The sequence below is a fragment of the Lipotes vexillifer genome, unplaced genomic scaffold, assembly GCF_000442215.2.
Source record: "Lipotes vexillifer unplaced genomic scaffold, Lipotes_vexillifer_v1.1 scaffold1280, whole genome shotgun sequence".
Classification (NCBI taxonomy): domain Eukaryota; kingdom Metazoa; phylum Chordata; class Mammalia; order Artiodactyla; family Lipotidae; genus Lipotes; species Lipotes vexillifer.
Window position 1 is genome coordinate 214,269 of NW_006786568.1, and position 13,659 is coordinate 227,927.

Consider the following 13,659-nt stretch of genomic DNA (forward strand, 5'->3'; position numbering starts at 1 on the left):
ATTCAAAACTGAGTCTGCCACAGACATCACCTCTTTGAGTAGGAAGGAGGAAGCTGCGAAGGCAAAAGACCACCCGTAGCGATAGTGGAAATACTGCTCAGAGCTGCTGGGCCTGTTCATGACCTCGTCGTTGATGCTGGAAATGTAAAGAACCAAGCCCACCACCAAGGAGAGGCCTGTGGGGAGCAGAGGGGTGCCCTTGGTCCATTAGCAGTGGACCCCTTTCCCCAGCCCCAGCCCCCCTGCATCTCACTGCCATCCTCTCCCCTCTCCTCCCTGCTCTACCCTGGACTAAATTTCCATCCGTTGCAGTTCCTTGTGTGCTGGGCCTCGGCTGGGTGCAGGGAGCCCAGAGATAAATCAACAGCCTCCTCCTCCCTCCCACCCCCGTCCCTAATCTGCCATCCAGGAGCTCACAATGCAACTGGGGCAGGCAAACATGAACACTGATCAACAGTCACATCCATGGTGACATGTACTGTAAAGAAAACAGTAGCGCAGATCTCTGTGGGTCCAGAGCAGGCACCAAACCCACCTGGGGCAAGGGTGGAGGGAGTCAAGGAAAGCTTCCTGGAAGCATGACTTTGTCGAAGTCCTAAAGGATGAGGCCCAGGGAAGAATTAGGGTTTATCATTATACCACTCCAGGCAGGGCAGAGGGAACAGCATGGGCAAAGAGCTGGAGGGGGAACAATGAACTGATCCCTCCACGTAGCTAAAACATGGACCACAGCCACAAGAAATCAGGCCAGAGAAGGGGGCAGGGGCATTGCCATGATGAGGCTCGATGCCAGGCTGAGGAGCTTGGCATCAATGCCAAGGGCACTAGGGAGCCATGGATGGTCTGAAGCAGAGGAAGGACAAGGCCAGATCGAAGTGTTAGAAGATCCTTTTGGGGCTGATTGGTTCCGGGAAGAGATTGGAAGGGAGAAACTGGATATTGTGATATTCCAAGGGAAGGAGGTTGAAGCTGAGCTGAAGCTGTATAGATCATAATAGCAACAACAACAACATCAATAATAATAATAGCAACTGCTTATATAGGCCTTGCTCTAAGCTACGCACCATTCTCAGTGTTATATATGCATTAACTCATTCAAACCTCACAACACTTTCAAATTGGTACCATTTTTATCTCCATTTACAGCTGAGGAAATAGAGGCACATGGAGAAGGTGGAGAGGAGAGGTCTGATTTGAAAAATTTTAAGAGGCAACTATCACTTCTTCAAAATGAACTTTCTTTTAAACAGCAGCCATGCAGAGCGATAGCCATACGTAGGGGGGCTTAAAGAGGCTATAAAATCCCTCCCCCCACATTAATCCAAGTAATCCTCATCAGCATCTTCCCCTAGAATCCTACAAATAAACATTTGTGTGCCCATCGCACCCAGAATAAATCTAAATTCCTTCCACTGCCTACAAAAGAGGTTAGCAAACAATGACCGCCCAGGGCTAAATCCAGCCCACCTCCTGTTTCTGAATGGCCTACTAGCTAAGAATGGCTTTTATATAATTAAATGGTTGAAAAAATCAAAAGAAGAATATTTTGTGGCACGTAAAAAGTATATGAATTTCATTTGGCAGTTCCTCAAAGTGTTAAAGATAGAATTACCGTATGACCCAGCGATTCCACTCCTAGGTATTTACCCAAGAGAACTGGAAACATATGCTCACACAAAAACTTGTGCATGAATGTTTGCAGCGGCATTATTCATAATAGCCAAAAAGTGGAAACAACCCAAATGTCTATCAACTGAATGGATAAACAAAATGTGGTATAGCCATATAAAGGAATATTATTCAGCCAAAGAAAGGAAGGAAGTATGCATTTATACTACCACATGGATGAACCCAGAAAATGTGCTAAGTGAAAGAAGCTAGATGCATAAGACCACATATTGTATGGTTCCATTTATATGAAATGTCCAAAACAGGCAAATCCATAGAGAGAGAAAGTGGATTAGTGGTTGCCAGGGGGTGGGGTGGAGGGGGGATTATGACTAGCTATTAAAGGGAGTGAGGTTTCTGTTTGGGGTGATGAAAATGTGGTAAAATTAGGTAATGGAGATGGTTGCACAACCTTGTGAATATACTAAAACTGCTGAATATATGAACTTTATGTTATGTGAATTATAATATCTCAATTTAAAAGGCATATGAATTTATAATTTCAGGGTCCATAAATAAACTTTTGTTGGGACACAGCCACGCCCATTTGTTTACATTTAGCCTATGGCTGTACCGGCAAAACTGAGTAGTTGCGGCAGAGACCGTATGGCCAGTAAAGCTGAAAATGTTTGTTATCTGGCATTTTACAGAAACATGTACCTGACCCCTGGACTGCAATGCCTACAGAGTCACCTGCCAAACTCATCTCTAGCCATTTCTCCTTGCACCTGCTACTTAGGTCCCACTCTTGCTTGAACACAAGCTCATTTCTGCCTCAGGGCCTTTGCTCTCCCTGTTCCCTTGAACTGGAATGCTCTTCCCCCCCGATTTCCACATGTCTCTCTCTGTCACTTCATTTATTATTATTATTATTATTATTTTGGCCGCAATGGCATGTGGGATCTTAGTTCCCCGACTAGGGATAGAACTTGCACCCCCTGCAGTGGAAGCTCAGCATCCTAACCCCTGGTATCTGTCACTTCATTTAGATCTCTTATTCCTTGTCACCTCTTTAGAAAGGACTTGTACGATCTCCTTGTTTTAAAAAATTGCCCCTTCACTCAGAATTAGAGAAATGCAGGTGAAAACGATGAGGACATACCATTTCTCATCCATCAGATCGTCAAAAGTTAAAAAGCTTCACAACATACTCTTTGTGAGGCAGGGCAATGGAAGCTCTTATATATTGCTGGTGGGGATGCAAAATGAATGGTGCAACCTCTATGGAGGGGAGTTTGGCCATGTCTAACAATACCACACATATATTTATCCTTTAACCCAGCAATCCCACTTCTAGAAATTGACCCTGAAGATACCTGTCCAACAATATGAAAGCACATATGTACAAGTTAATTCACTGCAGCATTATTCATAATTGCAAAATATTAGAAATGACCTAGATGCCCTTACATAGAAGGTTAATGGAATAAACTATAAAACATCACATAACAGAGTACTGTGCCACTATGAAAGGACGATGACGAAGATCTCTAGGAACAGATATGCAGTTCAGTGATAGTTCCAGACCATATTACTAATTTTTTAAAAAGAGTATACAGAATGCTAGCTTTTAAGCCCAAAAAAGGTACATAAAATACATATATGCATCTGCTTATTTTTACAAAAAGAGACATAGGAGGGGAAACAAACACGCAGTTGATTACTTTAGGTAGGTGAGAATAGGAAGGAAGAGACGGGAAGGAAGTGGCACTCCTCTGAGTATACATTTTTGCATAATTTTGACCTTTAGAACTATGCTAATATTTTATATATTCAAAAGATAAAATCGACAAGGATCTGGGGCTTCCCTGGTGGTGCAGTGGTTGAGAATCTGCCTGCCAATGCAGGGGACACGGGTTCGAGCCCTGGTCCGGGAATATCCCACATGCCACAGAGCAACTAAGCCCGTGCGCCACAAATACTGAGCCCGCGTGCCTAGAGCCCGTGCTCCGCAACAGGAGAAGCCACCACAATGAGAAGCCTGTGCACCGCAACAAAGAGTAGCCCCCACTTGCTGCAACTAGAGAAAGCCTACGCGCAGCAACGAAGACCCAACACAGCCAAGAATAAAATAAATAAATTTATTTTTTAAAAAAACAAAACAAGGATGGGGAAAACAACTAAAATTGAATACAAACAAAAATAAACGAAGCTAATTTATATCAGATGAATAATACAACCACAGGAGGGGGGAAAGTAGTAATCCAAGTAATTTTTGGGCAGAGTACTTTGAATATATATCTCAGTTTAAAGACAAAAAGGTCTGTGAAGAAATCTTGAACTGTATTTAGTAGATTTTTATTGGGGGTGGTGTAGGGGTAGCAGTACTTAAGTTGTTCTGTGTGAATAGTAGGGTTAAGCAAATGTGCAAATATACTGATGTTTTGGGGAGGTGGAGATCTCATTCTGAAAGAAGGAAGACACAGATCAGAATGGGGTAAGTCAAGAAAGACCCTTGTGGTGTCAGTATAAACTCCTGTTTTACAAATATATGTAATTTCCCAGCTCATATCCTGAAATATCCTAGGAGCAGTGACACCCCAGCAGCAATGAGCACACCTAGCACCCAGATTTTGGTCTCTACTATCACCCCCACTACATCAGGAGCTAGGAAGAAACAGCTCATTTGAAGCCTGAGGCAGGGGCAGTAAAAGTGTACTGGTACCACAAAATAAGGAAGTACTCAAAAAAAAAAAATGTTGGAGACATGTCCAAAAAAGGACACAGGAACTCATTTGAAGGAGGTTCCTGATAGCCCAACTGGGGACAATCTGAACATCAAAATGAATACTAAAAGTAATGGCATACAATACACTGAATTTTTTAAAAATGTGAATCCATACTGATATATTCTTTAAGGAAATAAATAATAAAAGAAAAGAGAAAATTTGGGAATTCCTTGGCCGTCCAGTGGTTAAGACTCCACACTTCCACTGCTGAGGGGCCAGGTTCAATCCCTGGTCTGGGAGCTAGAATCCCACAAGCCACGTGGCCAAAAAAAAAAAAAAAAAAAAAAAAAAAATTTTTTTTTTTTGACATCCATGTAGATAGAACAACAGAGTTAAGAAAACACCATTTTGCAACCCTTGTAGTAATATTAGGATTTAGGCAAGCATCGTCAACAGTGGACATTAAATCACTGTATGACAGAATCTCCCCATGGAATACCTATTAATTACAAAGAGATTTTTGAAAACTTCCTTTATCATAAAGGAGCCTGACAGATACCATCGGAACCAAGAAACCAAAGCTAACATCACCAATAATGGGGCAAACGGACACCCCGACCTCCTGATGTGATCGTGACACTACTTTGTTTATGTAGTGTCCCTACTGGTAATTTGTAACATGGATCCGCTCCTGTGGAAACTGTGGGGTGTTCTACGAAACACTGGCTGCATTCTTCAAAAAAACATCAACATGAAAGATTTTTTTTTAAAGGTACAGGAACTATATAAAAGATGAAAGGTGGCGAAAGAGACACAGCAAGGGAAAACAGAACTGGATCCTGAATCAGGAGAAAAACTGACTATAAAAGGCAGTGTGGAGACAACTGGTGAGATTTGAATATGAACTGCGTATCGGCTGTAATACTGTATAAGTGTTAAACTTCCTGAATTTGATGATTGTACTGTGGTTAGGAAAGAAAATGCACTTGTGCTTAGGACATAATTGCTGACGTATTTAAGAGTGAAGTGTTTGCAATTTATGTTCAGGTGGTTATATAATAATATTATATTATATTATATTATATTATTATATTATATAAATTACATCATATATATAGATACATACACATAAGATACAAAGAAACAGAAATACAAATGTGGAAAATGTTATAAATTGGTCCCAGTGAAGAATATATGAGAGTTCCTTGTATAACTCTTGCAACTTTTCTGTATGTTTAAAATTTTTCCAAAGCAACACATTTTGAATAAAATGGACATCCCCAAACAGGATTTTTCCCCCAAGGTGCCAAAATGTTACCCTGCAAATGACTTACTCGTTGTAAAGGGAAAAATGGACCTTTTCAATGGAGAGCTCTAATGATCACCCCCTTTACCAAGGGTTCAAACTTTGTTCCACTCCTGGTAGGAACAATTTGACATTATTTGCTACCTGAAGTGATGGGCTATAAAGAACATGGCACCACCTCTAAATCTTGCCAAACATATTTAACCAGAATCTAATCAAGTCTCTACCCTGGACATAACTTCCAGGCTACAGAAAATACAAAGAAAGAGGAACAAATCAAAGGATGCCACAAGGAAACAATCAAATAAATGTGGGATGTGGGGTGTTCTACAAGACACCCTGTCCTGCAGATTTCAAAATGACAATCTGGATCTGATCTACAGTTTTACAGGAAAACACAGGATGGATGAGCATATTAAATCACGACAACACAATTAGAAAGATCTAGAGTGTGGGAATTCTATGAGACAAATGACTAGATTTCTTCAACAAGTAAATGGCAAGGAAAAAAAATACAAGCAGAAGGACTGTTATAGATTAAAAGAGGCTTCAGAGATCTAGCAACTAAATGCACAAGTGGAATTTGGATCCTGGTCTGCAAGAAACTAATGGTAAAAAAAAAAAAAAAGGCATTTATGAGACAAGTGGGGAAGTTGAACACTAACTAGATATTAATTTATATTAAGCAGCTATTCTCGATTGTTCGGGCATGACACTGGCACTGTGGCTAGTTAAATAACAAAGTACTAATTTCTCAGAGATATACTGAAATATTTGTGGATAAAACGATTTAATGTTTGAGACCAACTTTAAAATCATGTAGTGAGGGCTTCCCTGGTGGCGCAGCGGTTGAGAGTCCGCCTGCCGATGCAGGGGACTCGGGTTCGTGCCCCGGTCCGGGAGGATCCCACATGCCGCGGAGCGGCTGGGGCCGCTGAGAGTCTGCCTGCCAACGCAGGGGACACGGGTTCGTGCCCCGGTCTGGGAAGATCCCACATGCCGCGGAGCGGCTGGGGCCGCGAGCCAGGGCCGCTGAGCCTGCGCGTCCTGAGCCTGTTGCTCCGCAATGGGAGAGGCCACAACAGTGAGAGGCCCGCGTACCGCAAAAAAAAAAAAAGTAATAAAATAAAATAAAATAAAATCATGTAGTGAACTACAGAAGGGAGGTATGGCAGTATGACTAAAAAAAGATTCACCATATGTTGATAATTGTTGAAACTGAGTGAAGGGTACATGGCAAATTATACTATCCTCTGTATATTTTTATAATGAAATATATTTTAAAAGTCAGTGTTGTGAAAAAATATAGTATGGGAACTATTCTAGACTAAAAGAGAATTAACTAAATGCTATGCATAAACAGACTGAATCCTGGTTCTGGGGGAAAAGCTATAAAAGGGATTCTTAGAACAACTGGGACAGTTTGAAAATGGAATGAATTATATTATGGAATTATTGTAAAATTTCTAGATTTGATAATGGTGTTGTAGTTATGTAGAAAATGTCATTACTCTTAAGAGACGCATATTAAAATGGTTAGAGATGAACGATCATGATGCCTGCAACTTACTTTCACACGGTAAAGCCAGAAACAAACAAACAAAAACCAAACTGTGTGTAAAGAGAGAGACAGAATATAGCAAAACTTCAGCAAAATGCAAGTATCTATGTGGATCTAGGTGGAAGAAATACCAGTGTTCACTGTACTATTCTACAGATTTCAGAGTTTTCATTAAGAATTTGGAGTGATTGAGGTAAGGTTAAATAATGACGTTCCCATCAATCTCCTTCCCCTTAAGTGTTACCTTTGTTGCACTTATCACTACCTAACATTATATTTTCTATCTATTTGTAGTTTTTTAGTCATGAATCTCCTCCACGTCCTCTAGGATGCTTGAAACTAGTCTACCTTGTTTCCTACTGCATTCCTAGCATCTGGTGCGAGATCCAGCAGATCATAACTACTAGTTGAATGGATGAATATACTTGCCATGCGACTGGAACTTCTAGCTCGTTAGCTGCTTTTCCCTTTGAAATCCACTCTAAATCCCCATTCCCCTGTCTCCTTTAAGAATTAGCCCCTTGCTGAACTTCCATAGCACTTTCAACTTCTGGTATTCCATAATTCTGATGTTCAAGAAGAGGGGGCCCATGAAGTGTTACATGGTGAAGGTATCTGCTATAGGTCTTGAAAGATGAGCAGGTTTATAGGAAGAGAATACCTAGGGAATTCCCTAGCGGTCCAATGGTTAGGAGTAGGTGCTTTCACTGCCAGGGACCTGGGCTCAATCCCTAGTCCGGGAATTAAGAGCCCACAAGCCATGCGGCATGGCCAAAAATAAATAAAATAAAATAAAATAAATAAAATAAAGGCAATGCGTGACTCTAAACGGGATCCTTAAAAAAAAAAAAAAAAAAAAAAAAAAAAAAAAAAAAAAAAAAATAAAAAAATCCTTAAAAAAAAAAAAAAGGAAAGAAACAATACTTAAAGATCCTTTAAAAAAAAAAAAAAAGAAAGAAAGAAACAATACCTTGGTTCCCAGTCCCCCATCCAAGAAGGATGGTCCATCATCAAGTAATGTCTATTTTACTTCCTGAATCTCTCAAAATCTAAACCCCTTTTTGCATCCCCAAGTCCTCTGACCCAGCTAAGGCTTATTCCCTATGCCTGTCCCACTGCCTACAAATCTGTATCCCCCTGTTTTAGATACTGGTTCTTTCTAAAGCCCATACCTGCTAACCACTCCTGCCTCACCTCAAGTCCCATGTTTCACATTTCAGTTGTCAATAACAAACATTCTCCGTACAGAGAGTCAGGAGCAGGGTTGATGAGAAGGAAACAAATATTTCCAAAGAGAAGAAAAATAAGAAAAAAGAAAAGAAAAGAAAAGAAACAAAGAGAAAGAGCTCTTTGTTGTTGTTTTTCACCCTTGTTGTTGTTTTTAGTAATTGGAAGTTATCTAAAAGCAACGTCAAAAGGTAAGTTATTCTTGTCATTCTTTCTCCTTCCTGGTCACTTTACAGTGGCTCTGGTTCTCTAAAAAATAACGTTCTTTTCCCTTTTATCTCCTTCTCCCTTTTTCTCTCTCCCTTCCCCCTTCCCTGCTCGGTAATCCAACTCTCTCCCTCCCCCCTCCATTACATCTGCTTCAGAATACTTAGTGCACAGTAGGCAAGAATCACCTACATTCCAAGCTGAATAGGCACAAGCTGCTTTAGAACAAAGAGTTTCAGGACCACGGAGAGCTCCAGAGCGGGCTACCTGTCTTAGCTGCTTTCTAGGGTCTTAACACATGCTGTGAATTCCATCTCTGTACAAGGCACTTTTCTCTCTTCACGTGAAGAACTTCCCCTCGCCCTTTCTGCATCGTCAATTTAGATGCCACCTGCTCTTGAAGTTGTGGTCGTTCCCACCCTTCCGACCACCTTATTGTGTCAGCTTAATGCATCTTTGCTTTTCCCAGAATGCCCTGAGCTGTCTTTACCATGCGTCCCTTCTACAAATATTTCATTGTGGACTTTGTGCCAGCGACTCATCTAGGCTCTGAAGATACAAGCAAGAACATGTTCCTGCCTTTTGGAGTTTACGTTCCAGTAGAAGGAGACAGAAAATGAAGATGACGATAGCAATAAGTGCTATGAAACAAATATAAAATAGGGAATGTGATGGATAGTACAAAGCAACATGGGGTACCATTGTCAGAGAAAGAAACTCTGAAGAGGGAAAGTTGGAGTCTTTGAGAATTAGGGGGAAGAGACTTCCAAACATGGAGGGCTCATGAGTGTAAAAGTGAGGTTGAGATGATCATTTTTGAGGAATAGACTGAGGCCAGTGCAGCTGAAGTGACAAGCAATTGAGAGAGTGTTAGTGAGTTAGGTAATGAGGCCAGAGGTCTGAACAGTGGCCAAATCACGGAAGACCTTGTAAGCCAGCACGAGGAGTTGGGATGTATTCTAAGTGCAATGGAAATCCATTAAAGGGATTTAAGTGTTGTGTGACAAGCACTGACACACATGTAGCTGGGAGCCGTTTTGTGGCTGACTGCCTGCAGACTGCCATGCATTCCAATATACATTAGGTGCAGACAAATACTGTTTGATTCCACTTATACGAGGTACCTAGAATAGTCAAATTCATAGAGTCAGAAAGTGCATTGGTTGATGCCAGGGGCCAGGCAGGGGTTGGGGAGGGGGAATGGAGAGTTATTGTTTAATGGGGACAGAGTTTCAGTTTAGGAAGGTGAAAATTTGGGGAGATGGATGATGGTGAGAGCTGCACACCAATGTGAATGTACTTAGTGCCACTGAACTGCACAGTTAAATATGGTTAAAATAGTATGTTTTATATTATGTGACTTTCACCACATTAAAAAAAAAAAAGATTCAGTATGTCACCAGCGCCCAGCACAGGGCGTGGCATGTAAGATGTCTCTGTAAATGTTTGATGAGTGAATGAATGAATGAGCAGATGCACAGAGCATGATTGAGGATCAGGGGTTAATATGAGCCATGCATGGGAAGCATGCCTCTTATGACCTGGAAAAAGAAAATCAATGTCACTCCAGCCTCCTCCTCTTCTCTCACCAACCATATCCAGTCAGTCATCTGGTTCTATTGATTCTTCTGTCAATATCCTTCTCTCTCAAAGCCATCCAGTCACCTTTATCCTTCCACACCCCCTCCCAGCTCAAACCTTATCTGCTATTGCCCGGACCAATGCATAAGCCTCCTCCTCTGTTTGCCCAATTCCAGTCTCTTTCCTTCTAGTGCATTCCAAACACAAGTCCCTGAGGGATCTTTAACGTCCAGGTGTGACCCTATCCCTTTCCTGCCCCAGCCCTCTCACCACTTTCTCCAAAATTGAAGGCCAACTTCACCATCTACCCGACCTCGGGCAACTCTTGTCTCTGTCTAAGTCTCACTTTCCTCATTGGGAGCATGAGGTGGTTGGACTAGATCATTCCATTCCGAGATCTAAGATATTGTTGGTACTATTTCCATTCTTTCCCCTTTTTTTTTTTGGCCCCATCACGGAGCATATGCAGGATCTAGTTCCCAGACCAGGGATCGAACCCGTGCCCCCTGCGGTGGAACTGCAGAGTCTTAACCACTGACCACCAGGGAAGTCCCCCTTTCCTCTCTTGTAATCTCCTTTGTCTTTATGATTTTTAACTGTGGTAGGGCAGCAGAGTGCCAGGGTGAAACTCTGGGTTGGAATCCTTTTTCCACTATGGAGCAACTTAACTTCTGAGTGCTTCGGTGTCCTCGAGTGGAAAATGGGAATAATAATAGCATCTGCCTTATGAGGGGAAGAAAAAGAAATAACTTAACTTGCACAAAGCACTTAGAACTTCCCCAAACCATGGCACTCAATAAAGTGTTTATTATAACGGTTGTCGTTGCCACTACTGCTATTTATGAATGTATGTGTGTATGTATTTATTTAAAATTACCACGTGTTGAATACTTACTGCTATAGACCAGGCACTGGGTTGGCCCTTCACATCCGTGATCTAGAGCAGGGGTCAGAAAACTACTATTTGTCCTGCTGCCTCTCTCTGTATGGTTTGCGAGCTAAGTGTGGTTTTTACATTTTTTTACTGGTGGGGAAAAAAAAAAACAAAAGAAGAAGGATATTTCATAACCCATGAAAATTACACTGAATTCAAATTTCAGGGTCCATAAATAGGATGAATGGAACACAGCCAGGCCCATTGCTTCCCCTCTGGTTGCTTTGGCACTCCAACCCTATGGCTCACAAAGCCTGAAATATTTACTGTTTTTCCCTAAGCAAAAAGTGTGCTGACCCCTGAACAAGATTGGTCCTCTCAACAGCTCCAGAAAGGAAGGCTGTAACTCACACACTGAGTAAGTGGTAGGATTTTAACCCAGGTCTTTCTAGGTTCCCAGGAGCACATGCCTTGAGCCACTACACCCTACAACCTGTAAAGCACACAACTGGATACTTTGGGTGGGGTGCATAGGTCATAGTCTATGAAATGAAGTTCAGGAAGTGGGGTTCAATCCCCCCCCATTACTCTATTATTACATCAGAGGCCTGACTTCCAGCCCGATTTATCCTCAGCTTGACCTTGGGAAGTCAGGTCCTGATGCAAATCAGGTCTATGAGCATGGCTTTTGGGAAGAGAATATCCTCGGTTCTAATGCCAGCGCTGTCACTTACCAGCTATGTCACCTCTTTTGTTTCAACTTCTGTGAACCAAGAACAACGGGATTTTCCGTCTTCTAATGTTTCAGGTGGGTTGAATAAACGTTCCCATGCTCCTTACCCTTGCCCCACTTTCTGTCTCTCTAGGCCACTATTTTTCCATCTGACACTCTGGGATGGAGATATTCTACGTGTCTTATTTTAGCTCTGTGTCTGGCTCTACATGCTGTGATTCAAATTTGCACAGAGGTTGCACCCTGGTTTCCCTGGGAAAAGGTCTCGTCAGGTTACGTTGGAAACACGGGGGAGGTTTAGCCTGGAGAAAGCTGGGTGAGGAAAGGGGAGGAGACTGGGGGAGAGGATATTTGAAGATCTATCTTCAATTATTTGCAGAGCCAACTCAAAAGAGGCAGCCGAATGCGGGCCCAAAGGGGCAGAATGTAAACGAGACAAACAGCGGGGTTTGTTCATAAAGTATCAACTGAATTAAAAGGGCCCGAATGGAGTTTAATTAAATCACGTTGAATTAATTCGAATTGAACTGAAGAAATGAGCCAGAATAGATTGGGGTTAGTTGGGCCAGACTGATGGAGTTAAGTGTGTCAGAGCTGAGGTGATCTGGGCTGACCTGAGCTGAGTTGGACCAAATTGGACTGGACTGAGCTGAAATTTGGAGGAGGGTAGCACTTCAGAAACAGCTCTACTCTGGAGCTCAGGACACTTGGGTCCCTGGGGAGCCAGCATTACGTTGGTATCTTAGGCAACTCCCTGCACAATTGCAGGCCTCGGTATCCCCATTTTATCAAATGAGTGCTAATAATAACTCCCGGGCAGAGATCTTATGAGAAGGTTATGAGATCACTCATGCAAAAGAACCCTGAATCTCAAAAGAAACAAGAACTATAAACAAACACTGAACTCTAGCTAATGACACGCATGGTGAAGAATTGAGGGCAAAGTGTACTGATGCCTGCAACTCACTTGGAAATGCATTTTAAAATGATAGTAAGATAGACTGATGGATGGGTAGAGAGACAGATGGACAGATACAGGATAAAGCAAATCTTGTGGTATGGTAATGGTCGACTGTAAGTGGTGGGCACAGGGTTCTTTCAACTTTTCTGGTTGAAAAATGTTCAAGTAAAATGATGCACAGAACATAAAGAGCCTTGTAATCTGTTAATTGCTCAAATATCAGGAGTGGTTAAAAATACAGCCTCTGGAGGCGAAATGCGTGAGCTTGAATCCCTTCTCTGCCTCTCACTGGTTGTATGGCCCTAAGAAAATGACTTCATTTCTCTGAGTGTTTGTTTCCATATCTGTAAAATGGGGCTATTAATAGCATTTACCTCACAGGGTTGTTGTGAGTATCAGAACAGAGCCTGGCACCTAATTAGCACCCAACAGGCATTCGCTGTGATTTGGCGGCTAGCTCCATTTCACAGAGGAGGGAAGTGGGGCTCAGAGAGGTTCTGCAACTCCTCCAGGATTACACAGCAAGGAAGTGGCTTTCCTATTGGAAGAGGAACCCCAGGTTCCTGGAACCTAAAACAGTCCCACGGCCTGTAAGTCTTTTCCTTGGGCTTACCCGATAGGATGAAGAAGATGCCAGAAACGAAGGCCAGAATGGTCCTCTGTGGGCGGATGTGGCCGATGTTGCTGATGACGAAGGCGGTGAACACGAGGAAGAGACTGACCATGGGGAAGGGGGTGGCTGTGCGCACTGTCTCTGGGGGAGGGGTAAGAAGAAAGACGAGGGGGGGCGGGTGAGGGGGGACTCTCCAGGAGGATACCTCCCCATTCTCCTGACCTCTCCACTTCCACCCAACTCCCCGCCCTGACCCCGC

At 42.5% G+C, this 13,659-nt stretch overlaps 1 protein-coding gene across 1 annotated transcript in view; it reads right to left on the reverse strand.

Moving 5' to 3' along the window:
• Positions 1–13,659, reverse strand: part of CACNG7 (calcium voltage-gated channel auxiliary subunit gamma 7) — a 16,249-nt gene that overhangs the window by 804 nt on the left and 1,786 nt on the right. The window contains exons 3-4 of the mRNA XM_007459031.1: positions 13,401–13,541; positions 31–176 (exon numbers count right to left, since the gene is read on the reverse strand). Of these exons, the coding sequence (XP_007459093.1) occupies positions 31–176; positions 13,401–13,541 (287 nt within the window). The remainder of the gene's footprint in view (positions 1–30; positions 177–13,400; positions 13,542–13,659) is intronic.